We start from the raw sequence: 21,467 nt of genomic DNA on the forward strand, positions 1-21,467 counted from the left end.
GCTATGGACTTGTAAATCTCCTGATGTTAGTTCATGATGGCTCTTAAGGGCTTAATAAAGAGTCCAGTCATGATATGAACAATGAGTAGAGTCGATACTTTAACTTTTTTCATGTTATGTGTATCGAAAATTTTAAGAACCTTAATTGGATTGTTAAGAAGAGCCTTTGAGATAGTTTTCGATAAAGTCACATCGGATATACTTATTAAATCTCTCGAGGAACTCATTAATATAGCACCAGTTCCGAATGTTTTGGTCATCTTGATTCTCGTTTAACATTCTGTTTTGTCAGGTTCGTGCTGGTTAGGGGTGATGTCTTCGGGCATATCAAACGTCAGATAAAAAGAAAAAGAAAAACTCATTAAAGCACTTTTGTCCACTGATTGAAGGTTGAAATAAGCAAAGGGGACCGAGTCGATGCCCGCTGCCAAGTCCACTTCAATTAAGGACTATTACTATATCTAAATTTATGAATCTGACTTGCAATTCGGCAGGGTTCAAATGAAGCATATAATTACACTTGAAAAAGCGACTCACTTGTTGAGTCAACATTCACGCTTATTATTTTGAACGGAATGGCCAACTTGAATGAAAATATATAGTCAAGCAATTCAATTGGATTGCACAAATGTAAAAAGTTCATAAACCCTTTATCCCATAAAGTAAAAGAGAATAAGAGGAATGTCAACTTAGATTTCGATAATTCAAGTTGCCCTCTGTCAAGATTGCCCCCCCGCCCCCAATCTGGTCAAGGAGAATATGAAAATATCTCGAGACCATCAAAACCACATTTTCGAATTGATTTCATGGAAAAAAAAAAAGAACAATTTCATTAAAAATTCAAAAATAAAAAATAGAGTGGTTTTCTATTTCATTTATTATCTAACGGACAAACAATCTCTTCATGACTCGGTCCACGTAATCATAAAGGTTCTGACTCCCATATTTTTATGTGTATTCGTTGAGTTTGATTTTTTTGTTATCTAAGAAAACCACCAATGAGGGTTTCTAAACCCACTAGAAAATGAACGTGCATGGAGATGAGATAGTACTACTAGAAAAAGTATGTAAATACCATTTTGAATATTACAAATAATATCTTATCATGTCATTAATTTGGAAGCACGAGCATACAATACTTTGAGCTAAGAAAGCTTATGGAGAAAAATTAAGTGATAAGTATACTAGCTAATTTTATGGTGCAGTAATTTGCCGTAAAATAAGCATTTACATAAGTGATAAATAAGTGTTTTCCTCTTCCAAGCCCCTCTTTCTCATACTTCCCCTTCCTCTTTCTCCTCTCCAAACCCGTCTTCGTCTCTTCTACTTTTGGAAAAGGGAGGGAATCCCCTCCCAATTGCTTTTCCTTTATTTCCTTTTGTTTCTTTTCTTACTCTTCTAATATAGTATTACATTTGGGAGCGTTGCTCTCCCAATCTTATATTTGGAAACTTTTCTTCCCAATATAATTCTAGACTTTGGATTTTAAACAAGTATTCCGCCTACAATTTCAATGATGTTCACATCAATTTTAGTATCAAATTTATACTGCGTTCAAAGTGTTTTAGTTCAAATTTTTGGCACTTCACATTGACTACAAGCCTTACTCACACAAGTGTCAGATTTAAGCTTCCTTAACATGTTTATGTTGATTATGTACGGTGATGGTGTAGAGATGCTAAACCTCTACACATCGCAGAAAAGTAAAGCCATAACTACAAATGAAGATTATGCGTGTGTGCTTATCATTCATGATATTGTGTGATTTGGCGGGGAATGTAATCACAGATTTGTTCTTGAAGGACGAGCATATGATTATTTCTACCAATCATACTCTACCGATATGCCTTGATTTCTAGTTTTGGTTTGTTTTGGAGTTTTATGGGCTTATTTTGTTATTGTGACTTTTGAGATTTCCTTTCTTATATTATTTTACCAATGAATGGAAATTTCTTTCAACAAAAAAAAGTGATAAATATGGAATTCTGAAAAAGAGTATGTCACATTACTCTATATGTGCTCTGTAGTCGAGCTTTTGTACTATTAGCATGACATGACACAATTTATAACTTCAACTTATAACTTTTCCTTTGAACTTTTAAAGTTAGTGAAACAATTTCCTAAATTAGTTATGGCAACAAATCATTTATAGTTTTATGTGTAAACGTTTCTATGTTTAATAAATTTGCAAATATTTATATATATAGCAAAGAGTAAAAAAAAAAAAGTAGAAGTCAAATTTTAAGATAACATGGAGAGAATTTTACCTGAAGACAGTCAATATTGGGGAGATTCTATGGTTAGGTGACATCACCGCTCGGTAAGGTCATTCACTTCAGTTATCAGGTCAAAGCTTTTGTGCAGTAACTAGTATGTCGCAACGGTCAAAAGTAAAGCAGCATCAATATTTTATTAAAACTTCATTTTTCAAAAGGAAAACGAAAGTTCTTGTGTAGTAAGTATAGTCATTACTCATTAGGTCAAATACCACAGAAAAATAATAATAATCTAAATTATGCCTATCATGATATAAATACCTCAATTTTTTGTACCTCAAAAAACCTTTAATTTATCCATTGTGACACAAATACTCCCAACTCTTTTATTGTGTTTTTCATGAAAAACCCCAAATATATGTCCTTTATTATAGTTTCATTCAAGATATTTAATTACAATTGGCAAATTTAAGGTATTTGTGATAATAGAATTTTGGAATAATTATGTCACAGTAGGTATGATTTAAGGATTTTTGTGGTATAAATCCTAGTTATTGTAAGTAGTTTGATCTAATTCACGGTATTTCACCTTTGTCAAGGTAAATTTTCTCATTTTTAGAAAGTAATTTCAAATGGGAAAATGCCATCGGCAATCAATTTTTTTCCCGTATCAAATTTTTTTTGTTATCAATAAAATTTTTATTTCTAATTAATATTGCTCTAATGATCTTTATAAAATTAATATGATATTATTTTTATGTAGAGAGAAAGAGGGAGGTGGCTAGTGATAGATAGCCATTGCTCATCACCATTAGCCAGACCCCTTGTTGATGAATAGAAAAGGTCATGACTCCCTTCCCAACATGATAGGAGTTGCTTGACCATGTCACTGGTAGGACTAGATTGATCACCTAGAGAAGGTGAATAGGTGATAAAATGGAATTTAAACAAGTTAAAATGATATTGCAATAGAATAACGTCTAATGAGAAGCCGTGCTATGTTCAGATCTTATCGAAATGCAATAATCTATCACAAAAATAAAAATAGAAGTTTAGGGATAGAGAAAATTGCACAAAACAAAATTATATTGGTTTGATTTTGATAAGTCTACATCCACTCTCCCACAGTCTATCGACTAAATTCCATTAATATGAATCAATTAGAGGTTACAAATATTAAGTAAGTGCTACTCAAGTTCATGTGAAAAATCTACCATTCTCACACTCACCATCTCTAACAGATTATACTATTAAGCTTAGTAAGACGCAAATATTTGGGATAAGACTTTGTGAACTTTGGAAACTAGAAATACTCTCTTGTGTTCTTTAGCGACACAATGCCTTTTTATACTCCTTAGCCGTCCAAGTTGATTGTTGGATCTTCTCCAAGGATCATTCATTCGATCAACTTGTTGGACTTGAATCTTTAGAAAGATCTAATCGCTTTTGGATCTGATAAAGAACCACCTATACTGTAGATTGGGTTTCCATAAGTTGGATGTTTCCTATGGAGAACTTTCCATCTTCAATATGATTGTTCCATTGGTAGATTGAACATTCCATATGCACTAAGATTGATTTAGACAAGTTCCTTTCGAACAATCAAGATATATTTAGTAGGAAATTTACACCAATTTTCTAGCCGTTAGCACAAAGTCTGAACACTATCCTTATTCTGTCGAGATTGAATATAAGGGATAGAATCTTCATTACATTCTCGAGTCTGATGAGTAACATTTGATGATACTCATCATAGTTTCCACTTGGAAAATCTTATCATCATAATCAAAGAACGATTATAGGAAGTTTTGTGAATCATCAAAACTAATGAGGAAATTTTTCTTGATGAGCACTACTCCAATCACCTTTTCTTTTCCAATTTTAAAAGCTATTCTTTTCTCGCTTCCTTTTAAAGATGTACTATTTTTATTTTATTTATCTTATTTCTTTTGGCTTTTGTAGTGTACTCATTAACCCTTATTTAGTTTGACTACTAATTAAAAGATTTTGTCAATAACATGAAAAAGGAGACGTTAGTAGAAACATGATGTTTTTACAATGACCTAGTGTTTTTACTACACACGAAATAATTTACCACACATGAGAATCACTTGTCTATGCTGACTACGTATAATATAAGCAACAGGTTAAAAATGAATGGCCAATATCGACTACAATCTTATTTTACATGGCGACAAGATCATTTTATCATCTGACCACTTAACTATGGAGAACCGAGAACCCCCGGTTGGAAGCTGCTTTTAAAGAGAGATACGATGTGTTCCTCATTTTCGATAAAGCGGGTGTACCGCTAATCGATTTTTACCCAAAAAGAGGAGAAAATATTAGGTGCGCCGGGCGCTCCACGTCACCGTGCGCCCGCCCAATCAGGATTCGACACGTGTCGACACGTGGCTCCACCTGGAGCCGGGTCCGCTTTTGTTTTTAGCCAAATTTTTGCCGCGTCCTTTTCTCCCATTTGCACGCAAGCGTGCGTCCCTTCCCCTCCGTTTCTCTTTCAAAATTTTTTGTCTCTGCATTTTCTCCATGAGAGCTGCAACGCCATCTCTCTCAACCAAACGCTCGCCGGTTGCCTCCAAGCTTGGCTGCCTCTACCGTCGCCGTCGAGAGCCACTCGCTCTGAAGAACCCTTCCGGTCGTGGCTGGGTCCCGAACTCTAACCATCTTCGCCTCGGCCTCTAAGGTGAGCGCGGACACAAAAAGCCCGCTGGTCGCCTCCGAGCTCGGCCGCCTCCGCCGTCGTCGCCAGGAGCCACTCGCTCCGAAGAGCCTCGCCGGGCGTGGTTGGTCCCAAGCTTTGACCATTTCTGCCTCGGCCTCTTCGACGACCGCGTACGCTCAAAATCCAGCCGGTCGCCTTCGAGCTTGGCCACCTCTGCCGGTCGCCTCCAAGCTTGGCCACCTCTGCCGTTGCCGTCAAGAGCCACTCGCTCCCAAGAACCCCGCCGGTCGTGGTTGGGTCCCGACCATGTCCGCCTTGGCCTCTTCAGCGAGCGTGGACACCAAAAGCCCGCTGCTTGCCTCCAAGCTCGATCGCCTCCGCTGTCACCGCCAGGAGCTACCCGCTCCGAAGAGCCCCGTCGGTCGTGGCTGCATCCCAAGCTATGACCTTCTCCGCCTGTGCCTCCTCGGTGATCGCGGACACCCAAAAGCTCACCGGGCGCGTCCGAGCTCGGCCGCGCCGTTGCCACTTTCTCCACGGGTCTTGGCTAGGTCCCAAGCTGTAATCGTCTTCTCCTTGCCTTCTTCAGCAAGTGCAGACACCCGAAAGCCCACCAGTCCAGTGGCCTCCGAGCTGCAAGGCAGGTAGGCGAGTTTACACAATTGTGCGTGTGGTTCATTTATAAAAATAGAAAAAAGCTTGCAACATTTTCTATCATGTATTGCAATGCATTTTTAGCTTGATCTGCACCTCAAGAGCCAAGACATGTTAGATAGCTAGGGCAAAACCTTGTACATCACTGATGTGTCATGACACTTTCACATCTTGGGTGTGGGGATAAACAGTTAAACAAAACCTTGCAATGCATTTTTCTCTGATGGCGTGGGCACTGAAATGCTACTGGAGCTACTAGGAAAAACTGAAACGTACCGAGATCAATGTGCTGAAATTCTGAAAGGTCCCATATGTTTAGAGGTTAGCTCAGCAGGTGTCTAGTATTTAATTGTCTTCTGTTTTCCTGTGCTGAATGAATGGGACTATCTATTTATCTGGATCTCTTAATTTTGGAACATCCTGACCCCAACAGAGTATTGAGATGGTTCTTCAAGAAATGGACAGTTTCACTGTCAATTTCCCAGAGTTCAAACTTCTGAGGGAATATCATATGCAAGCTAGTTCTTGGATATCCCGCTTCAACCGTTTGCGGGTGAACATTGGCGAAAGAGTTGATCAAGACAATGTCGTAGAGGAGTTGACCAACATACTAAAAGATGCAGTGTCTCTGAAAATTCAAGGTCTGAATTTCCTAGCAGTTTTGCTTGTTTGGGGGGAGGGGAAAGTTATCATTACTGCTGTTGTGATGGCAATATGCTTAATACATCATGTTCCTTAGTGTTTGTTTCCATTTCCAGTTAGAGAATTGCCTCTTGTTGAGCTTGAGCTGAAGAAGGCTTGTTGCAGGGCAAAGGCTCTACAGGTGATGTAATGAACTCTGCTGGTTCACCAAATGTCGTGCTTCTCTGTGTTCTTCTGTTCTATCCTCCAGTATTTTCTACTATAGCTGATAGTATTTAATCCTCAATGGGGTTTTTTTAGGTTTGTGCTTTATCAATTCTTTGAATGTTGAATGCCCTTAATCCTGAATATATTTCAGGCTCGTTCAGATTAAAGGACCTTGAACTTCCTTCAGCAACTATTGATTGAAGCTGTCGGGTAAATGTATTCTCGGTTGTGGTTCTCAAATTTTATTGTCAAAACTACTTGATATACACTACTTCTACCTCTTTTAAAGTTCAGTTGGACTCTATGTTGCCAGACTACAGATTGAAGGCGAAAACTTGTTTGTCTATATTTCTGGGCTTGTTGATGCTGCTACACGTTGGGAAGAAAGTGCAGTGCAGATTCTAGCTCTGGAGGCTCAGCTGCCTGAATATGAGGAAGTTCTGAGGTCTCTCTTCTGAGGTCTCTCTCTCTCTCTCTCTCTCTCTCTCTCTCTCTCTCTCGCTCGCTCGCTCGCTCGCTGTTATGCGTGTGCATCATGTGGACCCATTTGTGAGACCAGGTGGTGGGAATGGATGCAGGCTATTAAATATTAATATAAATGCATATAAGGTGCTAGCAATAATTTTTGTTGAAAGTGATTTTTGACTTCTTATATGCCAGGAGTTCGGAGGACATTCATGTGATCTTGCCTTCTTTACCTCATATCATCTCGACAATTACAATGTCTAAGTCTTGGTTGAAGAATTCGGAACCATTTTTGGGGTCTGCTCACACGAATAGGGGATCACCAAGTTTGTTGCTTGAAGTCGATAAATTGAAGGTTCTTGCTAACACCTAAATCTCTAGTCTCACATCCATACATGTTTTATGTTAATTAACTGTTTGGTTAAGAAGTTGGGCTATTTGTTAGTTAGTTGCTGAGGGACTATAGTTCAATTGGTTACTCTCTAATGGAAGCACAGAAATCGATCAAGATAGGGAATTCCTCTGTTCTTTGTGTGCTCTCTTCTCTTACTATAATAATTTGTTTCAACAGCTCTTCTCTAATCCAATCAATCTCATTATTTCAGTGGAGGATACAGGGATAGGTATTCCTCCAGAGGCGCAATCCCGTGTTTTCACTCCTTTCATGCAAGTGCGCCCATCAATTTCTCGAACACATGGGGGCACAGGTATTGGGCTAAGCATAAGCAAATGTCTGGTTGGCCTCATGAATGGGGAGATTGGATTTGTAAGCATACCCCAGGTGGGATCCACGTTTACCTTTACTGCAGTTTTCAATGATGCCTGTTCTACCTCAAAAGAGTGCAAGGGCCAGCAAGTGAAAGGACAAGGTGACTCTGGCACCTCAGAATTTCATGGTATCAAAGCAGTGGTAGTTGACACAAGACCTGTCCGTGCCAATGTATGAAAGTATCATATCCAGAGGCTTGGTATTCATGTTGAGGTAGTTGCAGACTTGAACCAGTGCTTCCACACCATACAAAGTGGGAATTGCAGAATAGATATGGTGCTCTTGGAATGGGAAATTTGGGACAAGGACTCTGGTTTGTCGGCAATCTTTCTGGATAAATTGAGGGACATGAAGCCACGGGTGTCTCCACGGTTGTTTCTTCTATCTAATTCTATCAGCTCTAGTGGGATGAGTGGTGCGACTACAGATGCTACTGGTCCATCTGTGATCATGAAGCCTCTAAGGGCTAGTATGCTGGTGGCGTCTTTACAGCGCGTCATGGGAGTTGAAAACCGAATAAGTTGCTCCAATGGGGAGTCTCCGAGTCTGTCTCTCCGCAACCTTCTCCGTGGCAGAAAAATCCTAGTCGTGGATGACAACAAAGTAAATCTCAGAGTGGCCGAGGGAGCTTTGAGGAAATATGGAGGTGATGTGGTTTGTACGGACAGTGGGGAAAAAGCAATTGCTTTGCTCAGACCACTGCATGATTTTGATGCCTGCTTCATGGATATCCAGATGCCAGGAATGGATGGGTATGGCGTTTTCCTGCTCAGGCACTTATTTTTTTCATCAAATGTTGTATAGAAAGTGTATATTCTTTCAGAGATTTGTATGTGTCTTATGTAATGGATTTGGATAACCTTTTCTATGTCAACTAGGTGGTGATAATGGATACGTGCATCTAATGGTTCTATAATTCCTTTGATCAGATTTGAAGCTACAAAAAGAATTTGACAGATGGAACAAAGTCCGAGCAAGGAATTCCTACCGGGACAGTCATCCTCAGAGCCACGTGAAAATATCTCGAATTTCCACCTATTGATCTTGGCCATGACTGCAGATGTGATTCACGCTACTCATGAAGAATGCACAAAGTATGGAATGGACGGATATGTTTCAAAGCCCTTTGAAGCGGAACAACTTTTTAGAGAAGTTTCGCTCCTTTTCCTGGTCATCACTGAATCGAAACTTGTAGAGAGGCCACCATAGATGGCTAATTGTTTTGGTGAGCAGAAGTCTTGGTTGTTTAGGCACTTTGGCAGCCTTACCGGTGAACTTTTGAATTCTTTAACAAGAGTGAGTTTTCTCTGGCCTCTCCTTAGCTACACATTTCTTGATTCTCTTGCTTTTAGAGCAGTTGGATTTCCTTTTGATAGATGCAATTGAAATTCGCTGATATATCTCATGTGAAACCAAAGGGATTTTCTTCGGACACCTTCCGTTGATTTCTTGCACATTTTGGATTTCTCAGGTGTCTTGTCACGGGAGCATATACATAAAGAAGCTAAGGTCACCTGCTGGAGTTGAATTTTCATTGATTTCCCTACGAGTGGCATATTGGTTTAAAACCACTTCAAGTATTTTTTTTGTACAACTGATCTGAACCGTTTGCAAGATGACGATTGGTAATTAGGCGATCTGAAGTTCGCCAATTGAACTCTGGATTGATGGCTGCTTGGAAATGGTGCAGGAATCTCTTCGACATAGGTGCATATCTATAGACTAGACCCTAATAGTGTGTACATGTGTCACGGGCCAAAAGTGAGCCCATCCCAGAGGTTTCTAGAGGACGATCGCGACTCACCCCTGGACCTCCTACTTTCACTCGGATTCCCATCAAGTCTTCTCCCCGAAGTTTCCAAGGGCGGGCGACACCGTCATTACGTTTGATTCTAGAAGTCTCTTATGTTATTTATGTCGGAAGACGGTAGTTAGCATTTATGTTAGTAGTTGATGGCTATCATTTATGTTGGTGGTGAGTAGCCACCATCAGTGTCGGTAGTTGAGCCGGTGCAATCTCGTCAGATCAGATTTAGATCAACGGATGTAATTAGAGGGCCTCGAGTATAAGAGGGGTGCCCTCCCCCTCATTTGTATCTATCTAGCTATTTTAGTTTATAAAAGTTCATTTCTTTTCAGAGCTCCTCTCTCTAGAAGTTTTCTCTTTCTACGATCCGAGTGTGTGAGCGAGTGTTTGATCGAGCAAGACTTGGCTTGGGTGAATCAAAATAGCCTGAGTCGCCGTGCGGTCACGATCCTAATCGATCGGCCCGTAACACATGCATGTAGCTTTAGAGATTGTTAGATGGTTGCGTGCTCAAATTTGATGGGCACAAATTTAATGTTAGATGGTTGTGTGCTCACTATTATCTTGATGTACATATACACAAGGTTATTATGAGTAATGAAGGTGACTCCTCTTAGCAAATGATGTTGCAGTGTCCGCTAAGTTCTCTTCCCCCCTCCATGTTCAAAGGCTAGAGAGTTTTGTAAAATCATTAGCCAGCCGTTTTCTTTATCTATGTGGTGCTTTAAAACAAGATGTTTATACGTGGTTTATTTGTAGCTCATGTATAAAAAGGGTCTATACAATATTTTCTGCTTCGGATGCATGTGAATAGGCAATTGTTCCTTTATGATAGGAGGAGCCTGCGATTTGCAGCCAAACTAGCTCTTCACCGACTCTAGCCTTTGTGATTGTTTTTGGTGTGAGGATCGTTCGTTAGGACATGGTCGAAACCATTATAAACCATATGGAACAAGTTGGGCGGTCTTCTGGCGCAAAAGCTCATTCCGAAGTACACAAACCTTTGGCCGAGTCATCCTCCACAACTTTCATGTTGGATGTCAAAAAAGAGGAACTTATTCGATTCGAGAGAATTTAAAAGAGAGAGAAGTCGCTCTTGGAGATGGCCAAGAAATCTCACAAGATGAACCTTTGTCAAGTTAGCATCAATATCCAAATCCTCACCTTTGAATTCTCTCATTCAGATTGTCAAAACTTATTCGATAATGGTCCCTAAAGTGACGCTCAAACTGAACAACCCCGAACTAAAAATGGTAAAACTCAAATAACCTACGAAAACATCAATCTTGTTCTTGATTGTGCGGTTCATTTGCCCCATAAGCTAGCTCTTGCAAATTTTGAAGCCTAGAGGAGATATCCAAAATTGTTACCTTGATAGACTACAGCTCTGGTGATCTAGCAAGCAAAGACTGAATATACAATATCCTGACATGTGAGACGAGCATGGTATCCATAACTCTCTTCGATTCCATTTTACGAATAAACGTAAAAACAACATCTCTAATTTCCGCAAGAATCTTATGCTCTCTGGAAGCACTTGCCTTGATGACAGCGGCCAAAACCTGCACTACCATAATATTGGCAATTAACTATGATATATTTTAAGAAGTTCACCATCATCTATAGAAACTATGATATATTTTAAGAAGTTCACCATTATCAACAGAAATAACAAAATTATGCAGAATGGAGTAAATACTAAATTTATCGACATTGTTTCGCTGGAGAAAGATCTTTGCTGGAGCACCTCACTCCTTTGAGTCTCCTCACCATTGTATTTATCAACAGTGAGCAGCAAGTCACTTAACTCTGCTAATGTATGACGGTCAAGGAGGCAATGTTTGCTGGGTTTGCATTCACAGATGTGTTGCCAGTGCTGCACAAAAGGGGTCTGATGATGAGATCGAGAATTACCAATTCTGGCTTTAAGCCCAAAAATGATGATGAAGAAGAAACACTTCATATGATTGGGTGATCCATTTCTTTGAATATGAACCCAACCAAAGAAGATGTTATTTACGGTGCCATGTCGGATCAAAGACAGGAAAGTATATATCACCAGCAATAATGTGACAAATCAAAATTAGAACCAGTAAACAGATTTTTCCTTGCAAATTCAATCGTATCATACGCTTTTTAACATTATGACTTTAAGGATGTATTTCATTAAGACAGAGGCCCTTGTCATGAATGCTTTCACTCATTGTGCCCGGCTAGGTGGAATAATCCAAGTTCCATGAGTTCAAGATCCCCTTCAGGGGCAAATGTTTTTGACATTGCATGGCACATGTACCAGGCTTGTATTTGCACTACAAATCAACTAATTTGACAAGATAATAAACCAGAACACAGTTTCCACATACCTCAAGACAAACAAAAGCAGATGGCCTACAATCACATACAACTGATATTGCTGACATATAATGCACTTAGGATCCTACAAAAAAACCAATTCATCAACTAGCATCATATTGACAAAGTCATTAGAAAGAAAGAGTTAAACATGAAAGGTCGAGTACCTCCTCAGTCCCCACGCATTCAGGATGTGTCCGTGGTGGCATTGGAGATGATTTTACAATGCCATTTTTCAAGAGTCGCTCCCTCCAACTTTTCTCCTTTGTATAAATTCTAAGTAATTCTTTTTCGCCAGAAAAGGTGATGCTTTTCTATCATAATTACTCTGCATATTGCACAAGAAGGCAATTAGGGACATTTCTGTAATATGGAAAGACCTCCTAGTAAGCAAAACTTAACTGAAATTATGTTGATGATGATCATGAGTCCATCACAAACTACCAAAAACCAAAGAAAATAGTCCCAGGTAAAGATAGTCAAACGCACAACAGACGCCGCACCGCCCGCACAACAGACGCCACGCCGCCTCACCTAGTTTTCGCGTCTTGTCGGCGAGAACGCCGAGGTAGTGCGTGACTCGATCGAGCTTCGCGTTGGAATACTCCTGCAGTTCGCTCGCCTCTTGTCTCAGCTCCAAGTAATCCTGCCTCGCAAGCTGCATCCGGAAATTGCTCTTCTCAGAGCTCGGAAACAGAGAGGGAATCGACCGAAGCAAGAAGCAAAAATTCGAAACAGGCAAATCCCCCAACTCAATCGGGAGCCAAAACAGAGCGCGAGACGATCGGAGCGTTTTGGAAAAACCTGGACATTGTCCGCGAGCCGCTGGACCTTGGAGGCCAGCGGGAGTTGCGAGGGCGGCGAGGAGGTGGCGGAGGCGGAGATCGAGTACCGCCGCACGAGGGGGCGCTCTGCCGGTGCTGGTCGTCGGCGTCAAAGGAGGCGGAGGTCGACGACGACTTCCGCGGCTCGAAGCCGCTCTGGACCTTGGAGGCCAGCGGGAGCTGCGAGGGCGGCGAGGAGGCGGCGGCGGCGGAGATCGAGTACCGCCGGACGAGGGGGCCCTCGGCCGGTGCTGGTCGTCGGCGTCGAAGGAGGCGGAGGTCGACGACGACTTCCGCGGCTCGAAGCCGCTCTAGACCTTGAGACCAGCGAGAGCTGCAAGGGCGGCGAGGAGGCGGCGGCGGAGATCGAGTACCGCCGGATGAGGGGGCGCTCGGCCGGTGCTGGTCGTTGGCGTCGAAGGAGGCGGAGGTCGACAACGACATCCGCTGCTCGAAGCCGCTTTGGATCTTGGAGGCCAGCGGGAGCTGCGAGGGCGGCGAGGAGGCGGCGGTGGCGGCGGCGGAGATCGAGTACCGCCGGACGAGGAGGGCGCTCGGCCGGTGCTGATCGTCGGTGTCGAAGGAGGCGGAGAAAGATTTTTGTGAGAGAGACTTCGCGCGGGAGAAGACAGAAGAGAAAGGGCACTTCAAATGCAAAGGGTGGGAGAAGGACGCGGCCATTAATGAAGAGAGAGAAGGACGAGGCAAAAATTTGACTAAAAATAAAAGTGGGACCCGGCTCCACGTGTCGACACATGTCGTATCCTGATTGGGCGGGGCGCACGGTGACGTGGAGCGCCCGGCGCACCTAATATTTTCTCCAAAAAGAGAGAGGGCAGCATAAATGCTTGACAGGTGGACAGGCGTTCCCTTCTCTCTAAATTCCTGCCACACTCCATCAGCAATTTGCAGTTGCCATTTGTCACCCCCAATCTCGAGACCCCTCTTAATTAGACCCCGTTTCACACGCTCTCGCTCTCGCTCTTTATGGCTCCTTAAAGTTCTCGCACGCACGCTCCTCCACTCCGTGCGGCCTTTCTCTCGGAGCAAACCGTCCGCTCTTCCCTTCTCTGCGTCCTTCTTTTTCATGGCAAACCCGGAGTGCGGGCACGAAATAAGAGACGTGGAAGGACTTGCAGAGCCCCTTCTCCAGTACAAGGTTTGTTCTCGCGTCTCCGTGTCTGTTCCTGGTTCTGTTCTGTTGTGCAGTTTTTCTTGTTTCTGTTTCTGGCGAGTTTTCGTGAAATGCTGTTCTCTTGTTTTGTTCAGACATTGGTCTTGAGAGTTTCCGTCCACTGCGAAGGCTGCAAGAGAAAAGTCAAGAAGGTCCTTCAGTGCATTGAAGGTGACCGCTCTTCTAGAAACCCTCAAGGGTTCTTTAGATGAGTTCGTAACTTTCCGTTCACCCTTCGAAGTTGCGGTTTTTTGGTTCTCGTGTTTTCAAATTTTGGGCTTGTGCTAGTTTCGGCAAAAGGGTAATGGTGGAGTTGCGCTTATTTTTCTGATTTGGGGCTTGCTGCTTTCTTTTGAGATCGTTACTCCAGTTCTCACTTCTCTTGGCTTTTCCATTTTCAGTTCTCTCACCTGAAAAATCCATCCTTTTCCTAGTTCTCTGACTCTTGGTATCTTCACTTTCCTCCTATCTCTCTTCTACTTTGTTCTCTCTTTTTCTCTTAATTTGCATCACTTCCTCATCCTCGCGCAGTTTCGTTTCGTTTTCTGTTACAAAATCCTTCCTTTAATGCTGTCTTTCCCATCTTCCCACTGGTTTCTTCAGGCGTTTACTATACAGAGGTCGACCTGAAGCAACACAAAGTGACCGTGATCGGCAACGTCGATGCAGGCACCTTGATCAAGAAACTAGAAAAGGCGGGCAAGCATGCAGAGTTGTGGTTTTCAAAAGGCAAAAGGCACGGCAAGTCAAAAAACAAAGAGAAACCGAGCGATCCGGAAATCATCGAAGAAGCTGAACACGATGGTTATGGTTCCGGCGGTGGAGTTGAAGTAGGAGAAGGCCACTTGACAAAGGGCCAAGAAAATGCTGGTGGAATCTGCAAGATCAGTGAAGGCGGTGGTGCTGGCCACGGTGGGGGGACACCGTTTAAGAATAGCGTCGCCGTCCAAGTGCAGGAGATGATGCCTGAGGGGAGGCGTGCGGTGGTGAACTTTCCGACCACTAACCAGTCACAGACAGCGGCGGCCGAGAATCCAGCTCTTGCACACGAGGGTGTTGCGGCGGCGGCAACCGGCGGGGGCGGGGGCGGCGGCGGCGGCGGCGGCGGTAAGAAGAAGAAGAAAAAGAAAGGGAATAAAGGCCACAGTAATAACCCCATTGCCAATGGGGGTGGCCAACATCCTGGCGGTGCGGCCGCAGGCACCGGATCGCCCAAGCACGGCCAAGTTCAAGTTCAGGTTCAAGGTCACATGGTTCAAGGTCAAATGGGTCATGGGCAACCGGGTCATGTTCAACCGGGTCATGGGCAACCGGGTCATGTTCAACCGGGTCATGGGCAACCGGGTCATGGGCAACCGGGTCATGGGCAACAGGGTCATGGGCAACAGGGTCATGTTCAACCGTGTCATGGGCAACCGGGTCATGGTCAAATGGGTCCAGGTCCCATGTTCCATCCGGGAAATCACAGCCCTCCACACCATCACGGCTACCAATACCCGCAGCACTACTACACCCCTACCGTGCACGCCGTGAGTTACCACACGGCGTATCCGACGACCGCCAGCTGCGAGGCGGCGTACTATGCCCAGCAGCAGCCATCGTACGCCTACGAGTATGTGCACGATCCAGGGCTGGAGGTCGAGCGGGCGCCGGCCGAACTCAACCCGTGCTCCTCTCGGCGTCGGTGCGATACCTTCGAGCTGTTCAGCGACGAGAATCCCAATGCCTGCTCCGTCATGTGATCACCATAATCTAGTGAAAGGTGGAATCATTTGAAAGGTATCTATATATATATATTTATATATATATATATATATGATGTGGTGATGGGTAATCTGGACAAGCAAGAACTTATGCTGCTATGTATAAGTTTATGGAGTGTTGCTTTTGCAATGCATGTAGCCTTGTAGGCACGGGAGGAAGGACCATGTATGTAAGTGGGTTGAAAGTAGAAGTGGACTCAAAACTTTTGGGGTTGAAATGAGTAAATCTTTCTTATGGCGAGGGGCCCACAGTTTAGAGTTCAGATTCGTTTTAGTTCTTTTGGATCTTTCAAGGTTTGGTTGGTTGGATGGATTTATTAGCCCTCTTCAATGTTTAGTTCTTTTTAGGCCATCCTTGTCACTCCCCCATTTCTGCTTTGGGAATAGATTGATAGATTTGGCAATTTTCTTTCTTTTTTTTTCCTTTGAAATTGATGTTCGGGCATTGCATGGAGTGCTAGGAGGGTCCTAGTCATGAGATTTTTGGATGGCTGCAAATTAATGACTAAAGAGCCCTAGTCTAATAATATACCCTTTTGACCAATGTCGTGGTCGAGAAAGAACCATCTTAGATGAGATTTAGGGACCCTTTCTCTCTCACTTTTGAAGGCAACCCAATTTCTACTTTTCTGATGTGTAAAGAACCCATTTGACTGATCTCCAAATAGGGAAGTCCATGAGACATTTGGAGCACGAAAACCTGTAAAGTCCTGACTTGTCCTTGCCTCAATTCTAATGTATGAAACTGTCTTTTTGTTGATGATTCTTGGAGGCTATGATTACTCAGCAGATCATTTTAGAACTAAAGCTAAAAAGAAGGTGGTCATGCTTACCAAGAAGGAAGAAAACGTGGGGGTAATGATGAATTCATGCTTGAGCAAAGTTAAAAACTTGGGGTGATTTCTTTAATCGTGCGGAACGGGGTTCTCTCCTTTTAAGGATTTTTGCTTTTGTCCCCCCTCTTTTGTTTCTCGTCCTTCGATGTACAAAGCAGATAATTTCAGAGAATTCATTGCATTGCATTGCCTGCACGTCATCATTATTGTTACAGAATATGTTCGTATCGTTCAGTCGCGCTTGGATTCGGGGTCCACCCACTTTCCACTTTAGATTTTCCCAAATTTCTCTTTTTCATTCGAATCGCAAGCTGTTGTTAAAATCTATTAATGTCGATCACAAGCTTCATTTGACCTGATGCAAGCGATCTTTGAGCGGTACGGACTTGTCATTATATATTGAAGATATTTCAGATGCCATCACCAAATTTCAAAGGGTGCAGTGTGATTATGCGGTTCGTCCTTGACGAATAACTTGATCATGAATTAGATCAGGAACTTGGATAAATGCTCATTGGTCACGGATGGCTTTGCCTTTAGCCACCGTCTTTTCAAATTGTTTAGAAAAGCCCTTTTTGGGTGGAGGCTTATTCTGAAATCCACTGGAAGAAAGGCTTGTCAATTGACATTCCGGGTGCTCCTGTTTCATATCTTAAAGGCATCTGCCTAGATTCTTGTTCTAGCATGATCTGGCCATATAAATATGTACAAACATAATCTTTTGCGAGCAATCACACATGCTGAATCTATGGCCGTAAAATTTTTCTTTTGGTCCACTCTCTCTCGTCATTGCCACTATCAAAAGCTGACTATCAAAAGCTGATGCATAATATGTGAACACACATCGTGACATTGGCAAATTTTTATGCATTTGCAAGATTTCTGAAGTTTTATTTGTTTCTCGAAAAATGATTGATTTAATATTATCTTTCTAAATATAATCACCAATGCCGCTTCAAATAATTAGCTAATTAAAAGTTTTTTTTTTGTTATCGACAATAATTTATATTTAAATTTTTTTATGGACAATGAAAACGATTTTGTTCTTTCATTTTTATAAGTGATACAATCATTCATTTTTTAGAAAAATATTTTATAAATCATTCAATTTTTCTGAAATATATAAATCATAAATGTAAAAAACTGAGATCTAGATGATAATTTGTGATAAGACAGCCAGTAGTTTTGAGGAGGAGCGGATATCAGGGATTGGAAACACTTCTTTACCGGAGGATGTGAAGAAGAAGACATGAGCCTAAGTTTTCTTTTCAGTGAAAGGCAATCCAAAACAATGATTTTGTGGTACAAAGTGCTTATTCCCTCTTTTTATGAATGATGGGCATCTTTCTAGAGAAAATAAGAATGATAAGCATCTGATTCCTTCCATCTTCATGGACAAGCATCGTGGGTGACACTTTGAGACCTTTTCAGCAGCCGTAGAAGAACAACAGAGGATGGAGGATGATATTAAGTATTGCTCAAGTCCATGCAAATTCGTGCTTTTATGTAAATTTTCACAGTAACAAATGGTTTTTTTTTTGACAGCCATTTAAAGTCTACTCAAGCGAAGGTCTAAAATCAAGAGGGGAAAATAAATTGGCACGGTTCGATTCGAACCCTTTACCATACTCTGTAAGTCCTAAACTAATCTTTGAACATTTGCCGTGGTTCAAGAAAAGGTCCTCATTTACATTTGAAATCCTAAGACACAATTAACGCTTTCACATCATCATGAGGACAGAAGATTCGATCCATGGAGATGTATGTATGTATGCAGAGCATCAACTTCAATGCGAATATGCTAAGCAAGAAGGAATAAAAAAAAACGATAGAAGCAACTTCTGTGGTCAACAGAAAAGGCAAAATAATGTAATCGCCTTCATGGAGATGCCAAATGAGCATGATGAATATTGATTGTACCATCTCTTTGTGGCAAGTCTGCTAGGCCGATGATCATTAAAATAGCTCCAATCAGCAACTACTTACAAGCAAGATAGATACCAACTGCAAGGAAGAAGGTTACCGTGATGCAAAAAGGCCAAACACTTGAGTTCAAGTACCTCGAGTCATGGTTCTTCCTTAAAAGAAATCATTAGCAATCCAAATTGCAAAACACTTCCACAAAACTACTAACGAAGTTCATCCAACTGTAAATACGCAAAAGAAAACAGCTTAATAAGAGCAAATGTAAATTCACCTAAATTAAAGCCACTACAAAACAAATGTACTTTCAACTGCAATATTTCATGGCAAAAAGAGCCAGCCAATTCAACAACCAACTACATAATGGTTTATTGTCGAATTTCAGCCCTCTTCTTTTGCCAGAGCCTATCAATGGCACCATCAGCATCACCCTGCAAAATAGATGGTGTGCACATGAGAATGAGGACAAGACCAATTAACAAGCCTAGATTTCAAAAAATGGAGAAATTCATTACAAGAACAAAGTGCAGTGTGGTGCACATAAAAGCCTGTCATAGAGATCGAGCAAGAATTGATCAAGAGTTAATATTTTTATTAGGTACTATAGGCTCAGCTGGGATATCCACTTGGATATAAGAAACTGAAGCTCCAATTACTAAAGTGCAACAAATTTGGATTTCTACTAGTTATATCCTCTTCAAGACCAAGAAAGAGGGAAAATTATAAAACATTTTATAAAGACAAGAACCAAACAATCTCAACATTTTGATTGCAAAACCAATACGCAAGAACAATGTCAAGAAGATACAAATCAACAGCAGCATAAAAACTGTCAGTGCCTTGCTTACTGCTGGCACGAAGAAGAATTGAAAACAAAGTACAGTTAACAATAACAAACAGAGAGTAGCTCTAACAGCAGAGTGGCAAGACATACCTGTGCTCGGGTGAAACCGCAGAGGGCGAATGTGGTGAATTGGTTGGTGTAGACTCCATCAGGGCCCAAGTGCCCCACGTTGATCTGCACGGAGGCATGATCCTTAGATGTAATGAGCCTATTTGTGGCAGAGCTGCGATGGAGGTGTTAAAAGGAAAGGCGTCAATGAAAAATTCAACAAAAAAAGTAGATGGCCGTTGCAAATTTAGAAAGGGACTGATGGTATACCACTTCCTGGGGATGTAAAGATCCATATTTTGACCCTCCTCGTTCTGCATCTTGAATGACTGTTTCGATACCCTTAAATCCTTTGCTCAATCACCTAATTAGACAAGTCAAAAAACCAACATCGATTGCAAACTCCATCTTGCGAAACATTGAAGTTTCCAAGGCTAATGCTTCGAATGCCAAAATGAAAGGCTAACACATACCCCATATGGAGAATTTCTAAACAAGGGTCACCCGGAGACTCAAATTACAACATTTCAAAGCCAAAACACGAATCAAAGCAAAAATTCCTAAAGAAACAAAAAACGGGTTCAAGCTAACTCTTAATCACTGTCACCAGCAATTCGGCAAGAACCAGCCCAATCAACTGAAGTCTTGAGCCCTGCAATTTGGCCTCCATTTTTCCAAAATTTTCTCAAAGCAACGATCAATTCAGAGTTCAAGGCACAGGGAATACGAATCAAAAGCAGCAATCTTTCTACAAAATCGATCGTCGAATCGGTCGCGAGCAAAAGGAAAAGCCACACAAAAGCATCGCCGATCTCGAGGTAAACTACGTACGCGGAGGGATGCAGAATTACCGGAATTCAGGCCGAGGAGGATCGAAAGCAGCGGCGGCAGCGGCGGGCGGTGAGAGAAGCGACAAGGTGGAACGCGAGTTGGGGATTTTATACGGGTCAGAGCTTAAACCCTAGTCCTCGAGGGTCGCATTATGACCCGACCCGAAACGGATCCGATCCGCAGCATTGCGGGCCGGTCCAGGCCCGAAATCGCTGCTGGACGGGAACATTGAGAATTATTCAACCCATGTTAAAATAAATATATCAGTGGCCCAAGCTATGAAACGAATTTAATTGATTTTCCATGGATTGGGTGCCACTTAATCTCTACCGTACAGAAAATAAATCCAATGAGGATTTCAAAATTTTATAGAACACTTCATGTAAAGCTTATATCTTTTTTCTTTTTCAAATATATCATAGTGACATAGCACGACAAAATGGTCAAATTTGGAACGCAAAAATATTTAAAATATAATGCGTTAAGTATCCTACTAACATTGAATTTGATTTTTACGATCATTTAATTTTTTTTTTTGCTAGATTAATTTTTTTTTCTAATTAACTGTACTATACATTCAAAAAAAAAAAATTCCATATGCATGTGTGTACTCCTTTTATGGTAACGATTTTTTTTTTTGCGTGAATTTAAAAATCTAAGTCTTGATCGGTTTGATTCTCTGATACCATCATTTGGTGTAGTAAAATGCTTATCATGGAGACTTGGTTGTCGTTGTTTGATCATGCACCAGGCATGGGTAACTTGTGACAATATCAAGTAATGTATGAATGAAGTAACCAAGTAATTTTGGTAAACTAGTCTCAAAAGCATAATGATAGTGATTAAATTGGACCTTTGTTAATGCGGTCGATTATCTTATCGGGCAGGCAGGCATGGTGAATCAAGCTTGTACTTGTCTTGCTCGATATATGTGTATAGTTTGGTTGAACAAGTTACTCAAAACTTGTGAGTTGTTCAATTAGCTACTTCAGTTTGAATTTTGTTGCATAGAGATTGTTGAGTTTGTTTTAAATCATATCAATATTGATTGCTGGACAAATAAGCATAATGATAGGTGGACCGGCAATATTGACTAGACTTGGAATAGCCATGCCTTTTCCTGATGAGTTGAAGAAGGCCTCCACTAGGCTATTGATTATATTCCACAGAAGTTTTAGCCATGTGCTCTGCTCCATTTCTTGAAATTAAAATCAACAAAGTATTGTTAGACAACCAACCTTTCACAAAAGCTCAAAGAACGACGATCATGAATAAACACATAGATCAATTAACAAAGTAAACAAAATGCCGGACGATGATTTCTGAATGCAACATTGGGAAGGACGAGTTCACCTTATCTATGTAGAGTACTAATTGTTTCCGACAAAATAGCGTTCGGTAATGGAACACATAGGTTAAATGATCAGAG

At 41.6% G+C, this 21,467-nt stretch overlaps 4 protein-coding genes and 1 long non-coding RNA gene across 13 annotated transcripts; 2 read left to right on the top strand and 3 right to left on the bottom strand.

Moving 5' to 3' along the window:
* The first annotated feature begins 5,000 nt into the window (after window positions 1–5,000).
* On the top strand, window positions 5,001–9,774 carry LOC104444631 (histidine kinase 3-like). Of its 7 annotated transcripts, none has more exons than XR_005546003.1 (10): window positions 5,001–5,543; window positions 5,745–5,874; window positions 5,987–6,194; window positions 6,312–6,376; window positions 6,554–6,612; window positions 6,716–6,861; window positions 7,063–7,222; window positions 7,473–8,388; window positions 8,566–8,932; window positions 9,108–9,774. XR_005546003.1 is itself a non-coding variant. In XM_010058347.3 (3 exons), the coding sequence occupies exons 1-2, from the start codon at window positions 7,910–7,912 to the stop codon at window positions 8,588–8,590; spliced, it is 504 nt and encodes a 167-aa protein (XP_010056649.3). In that variant the 5' UTR covers window positions 7,277–7,909; the 3' UTR covers window positions 8,591–8,932; window positions 9,108–9,774. The 7 variants fall into 7 exon arrangements, 1 of the variants encoding a protein (XP_010056649.3); XR_005546002.1 differs by having other exon boundaries at window positions 6,716–6,847; window positions 8,515–8,932; XR_005546004.1 differs by having other exon boundaries at window positions 5,002–5,543; window positions 6,293–6,376; window positions 6,716–6,847.
* A 772-nt stretch (window positions 9,775–10,546) lies between these two features.
* LOC120287736 lies at window positions 10,547–12,086 on the bottom strand. The gene is made up of 3 exons (XR_005546006.1): window positions 11,963–12,086; window positions 11,807–11,880; window positions 10,547–11,319 (listed from the first exon to the last, which is right to left on the bottom strand). It is a non-coding gene; the product is annotated as an uncharacterized LOC120287736 (long non-coding RNA).
* On the bottom strand, window positions 12,085–13,322 carry LOC104446521 (pre-mRNA-splicing factor cwc22-like). The gene is made up of 3 exons (XM_039301059.1): window positions 12,600–13,322; window positions 12,330–12,453; window positions 12,085–12,123 (listed from the first exon to the last, which is right to left on the bottom strand). The coding sequence occupies exons 1-2, from the start codon at window positions 13,298–13,300 to the stop codon at window positions 12,426–12,428; spliced, it is 729 nt and encodes a 242-aa protein (XP_039156993.1). The 5' UTR covers window positions 13,301–13,322; the 3' UTR covers window positions 12,085–12,123; window positions 12,330–12,425.
* A 249-nt stretch (window positions 13,323–13,571) lies between these two features.
* LOC104415580 (heavy metal-associated isoprenylated plant protein 36) lies at window positions 13,572–15,960 on the top strand. 2 transcript variants are annotated; one of them, XM_039299206.1, is made up of 4 exons: window positions 13,572–13,778; window positions 13,889–13,964; window positions 14,397–14,712; window positions 14,752–15,960. In XM_039299206.1, the coding sequence occupies exons 1-4, from the start codon at window positions 13,707–13,709 to the stop codon at window positions 15,533–15,535; spliced, it is 1,248 nt and encodes a 415-aa protein (XP_039155140.1). In that variant the 5' UTR covers window positions 13,572–13,706; the 3' UTR covers window positions 15,536–15,960. The 2 variants fall into 2 exon arrangements, with proteins under 2 accessions (XP_039155140.1, XP_010025216.2); XM_010026914.3 differs by having other exon boundaries at window positions 13,574–13,778; window positions 14,397–15,960.
* Window positions 15,961–18,397: 2,437 nt separating this feature from the next.
* Window positions 18,398–20,151, bottom strand: LOC104415581 (40S ribosomal protein S21-2). 2 transcript variants are annotated; one of them, XM_010026915.3, is made up of 4 exons: window positions 20,059–20,151; window positions 19,478–19,571; window positions 19,250–19,382; window positions 18,398–18,746 (listed from the first exon to the last, which is right to left on the bottom strand). In XM_010026915.3, the coding sequence occupies exons 2-4, from the start codon at window positions 19,525–19,527 to the stop codon at window positions 18,684–18,686; spliced, it is 246 nt and encodes an 81-aa protein (XP_010025217.1). In that variant the 5' UTR covers window positions 19,528–19,571; window positions 20,059–20,151; the 3' UTR covers window positions 18,398–18,683. The 2 variants fall into 2 exon arrangements, with proteins under 2 accessions (XP_010025217.1, XP_010025218.1); XM_010026916.3 differs by having other exon boundaries at window positions 20,039–20,075.
* Between the last annotated feature and the right edge of the window lie 1,316 nt (window positions 20,152–21,467).

Source organism: Eucalyptus grandis, chromosome 8, assembly GCF_016545825.1.
Source record: "Eucalyptus grandis isolate ANBG69807.140 chromosome 8, ASM1654582v1, whole genome shotgun sequence".
Lineage (NCBI taxonomy): Eukaryota > Viridiplantae > Streptophyta > Magnoliopsida > Myrtales > Myrtaceae > Eucalyptus > Eucalyptus grandis.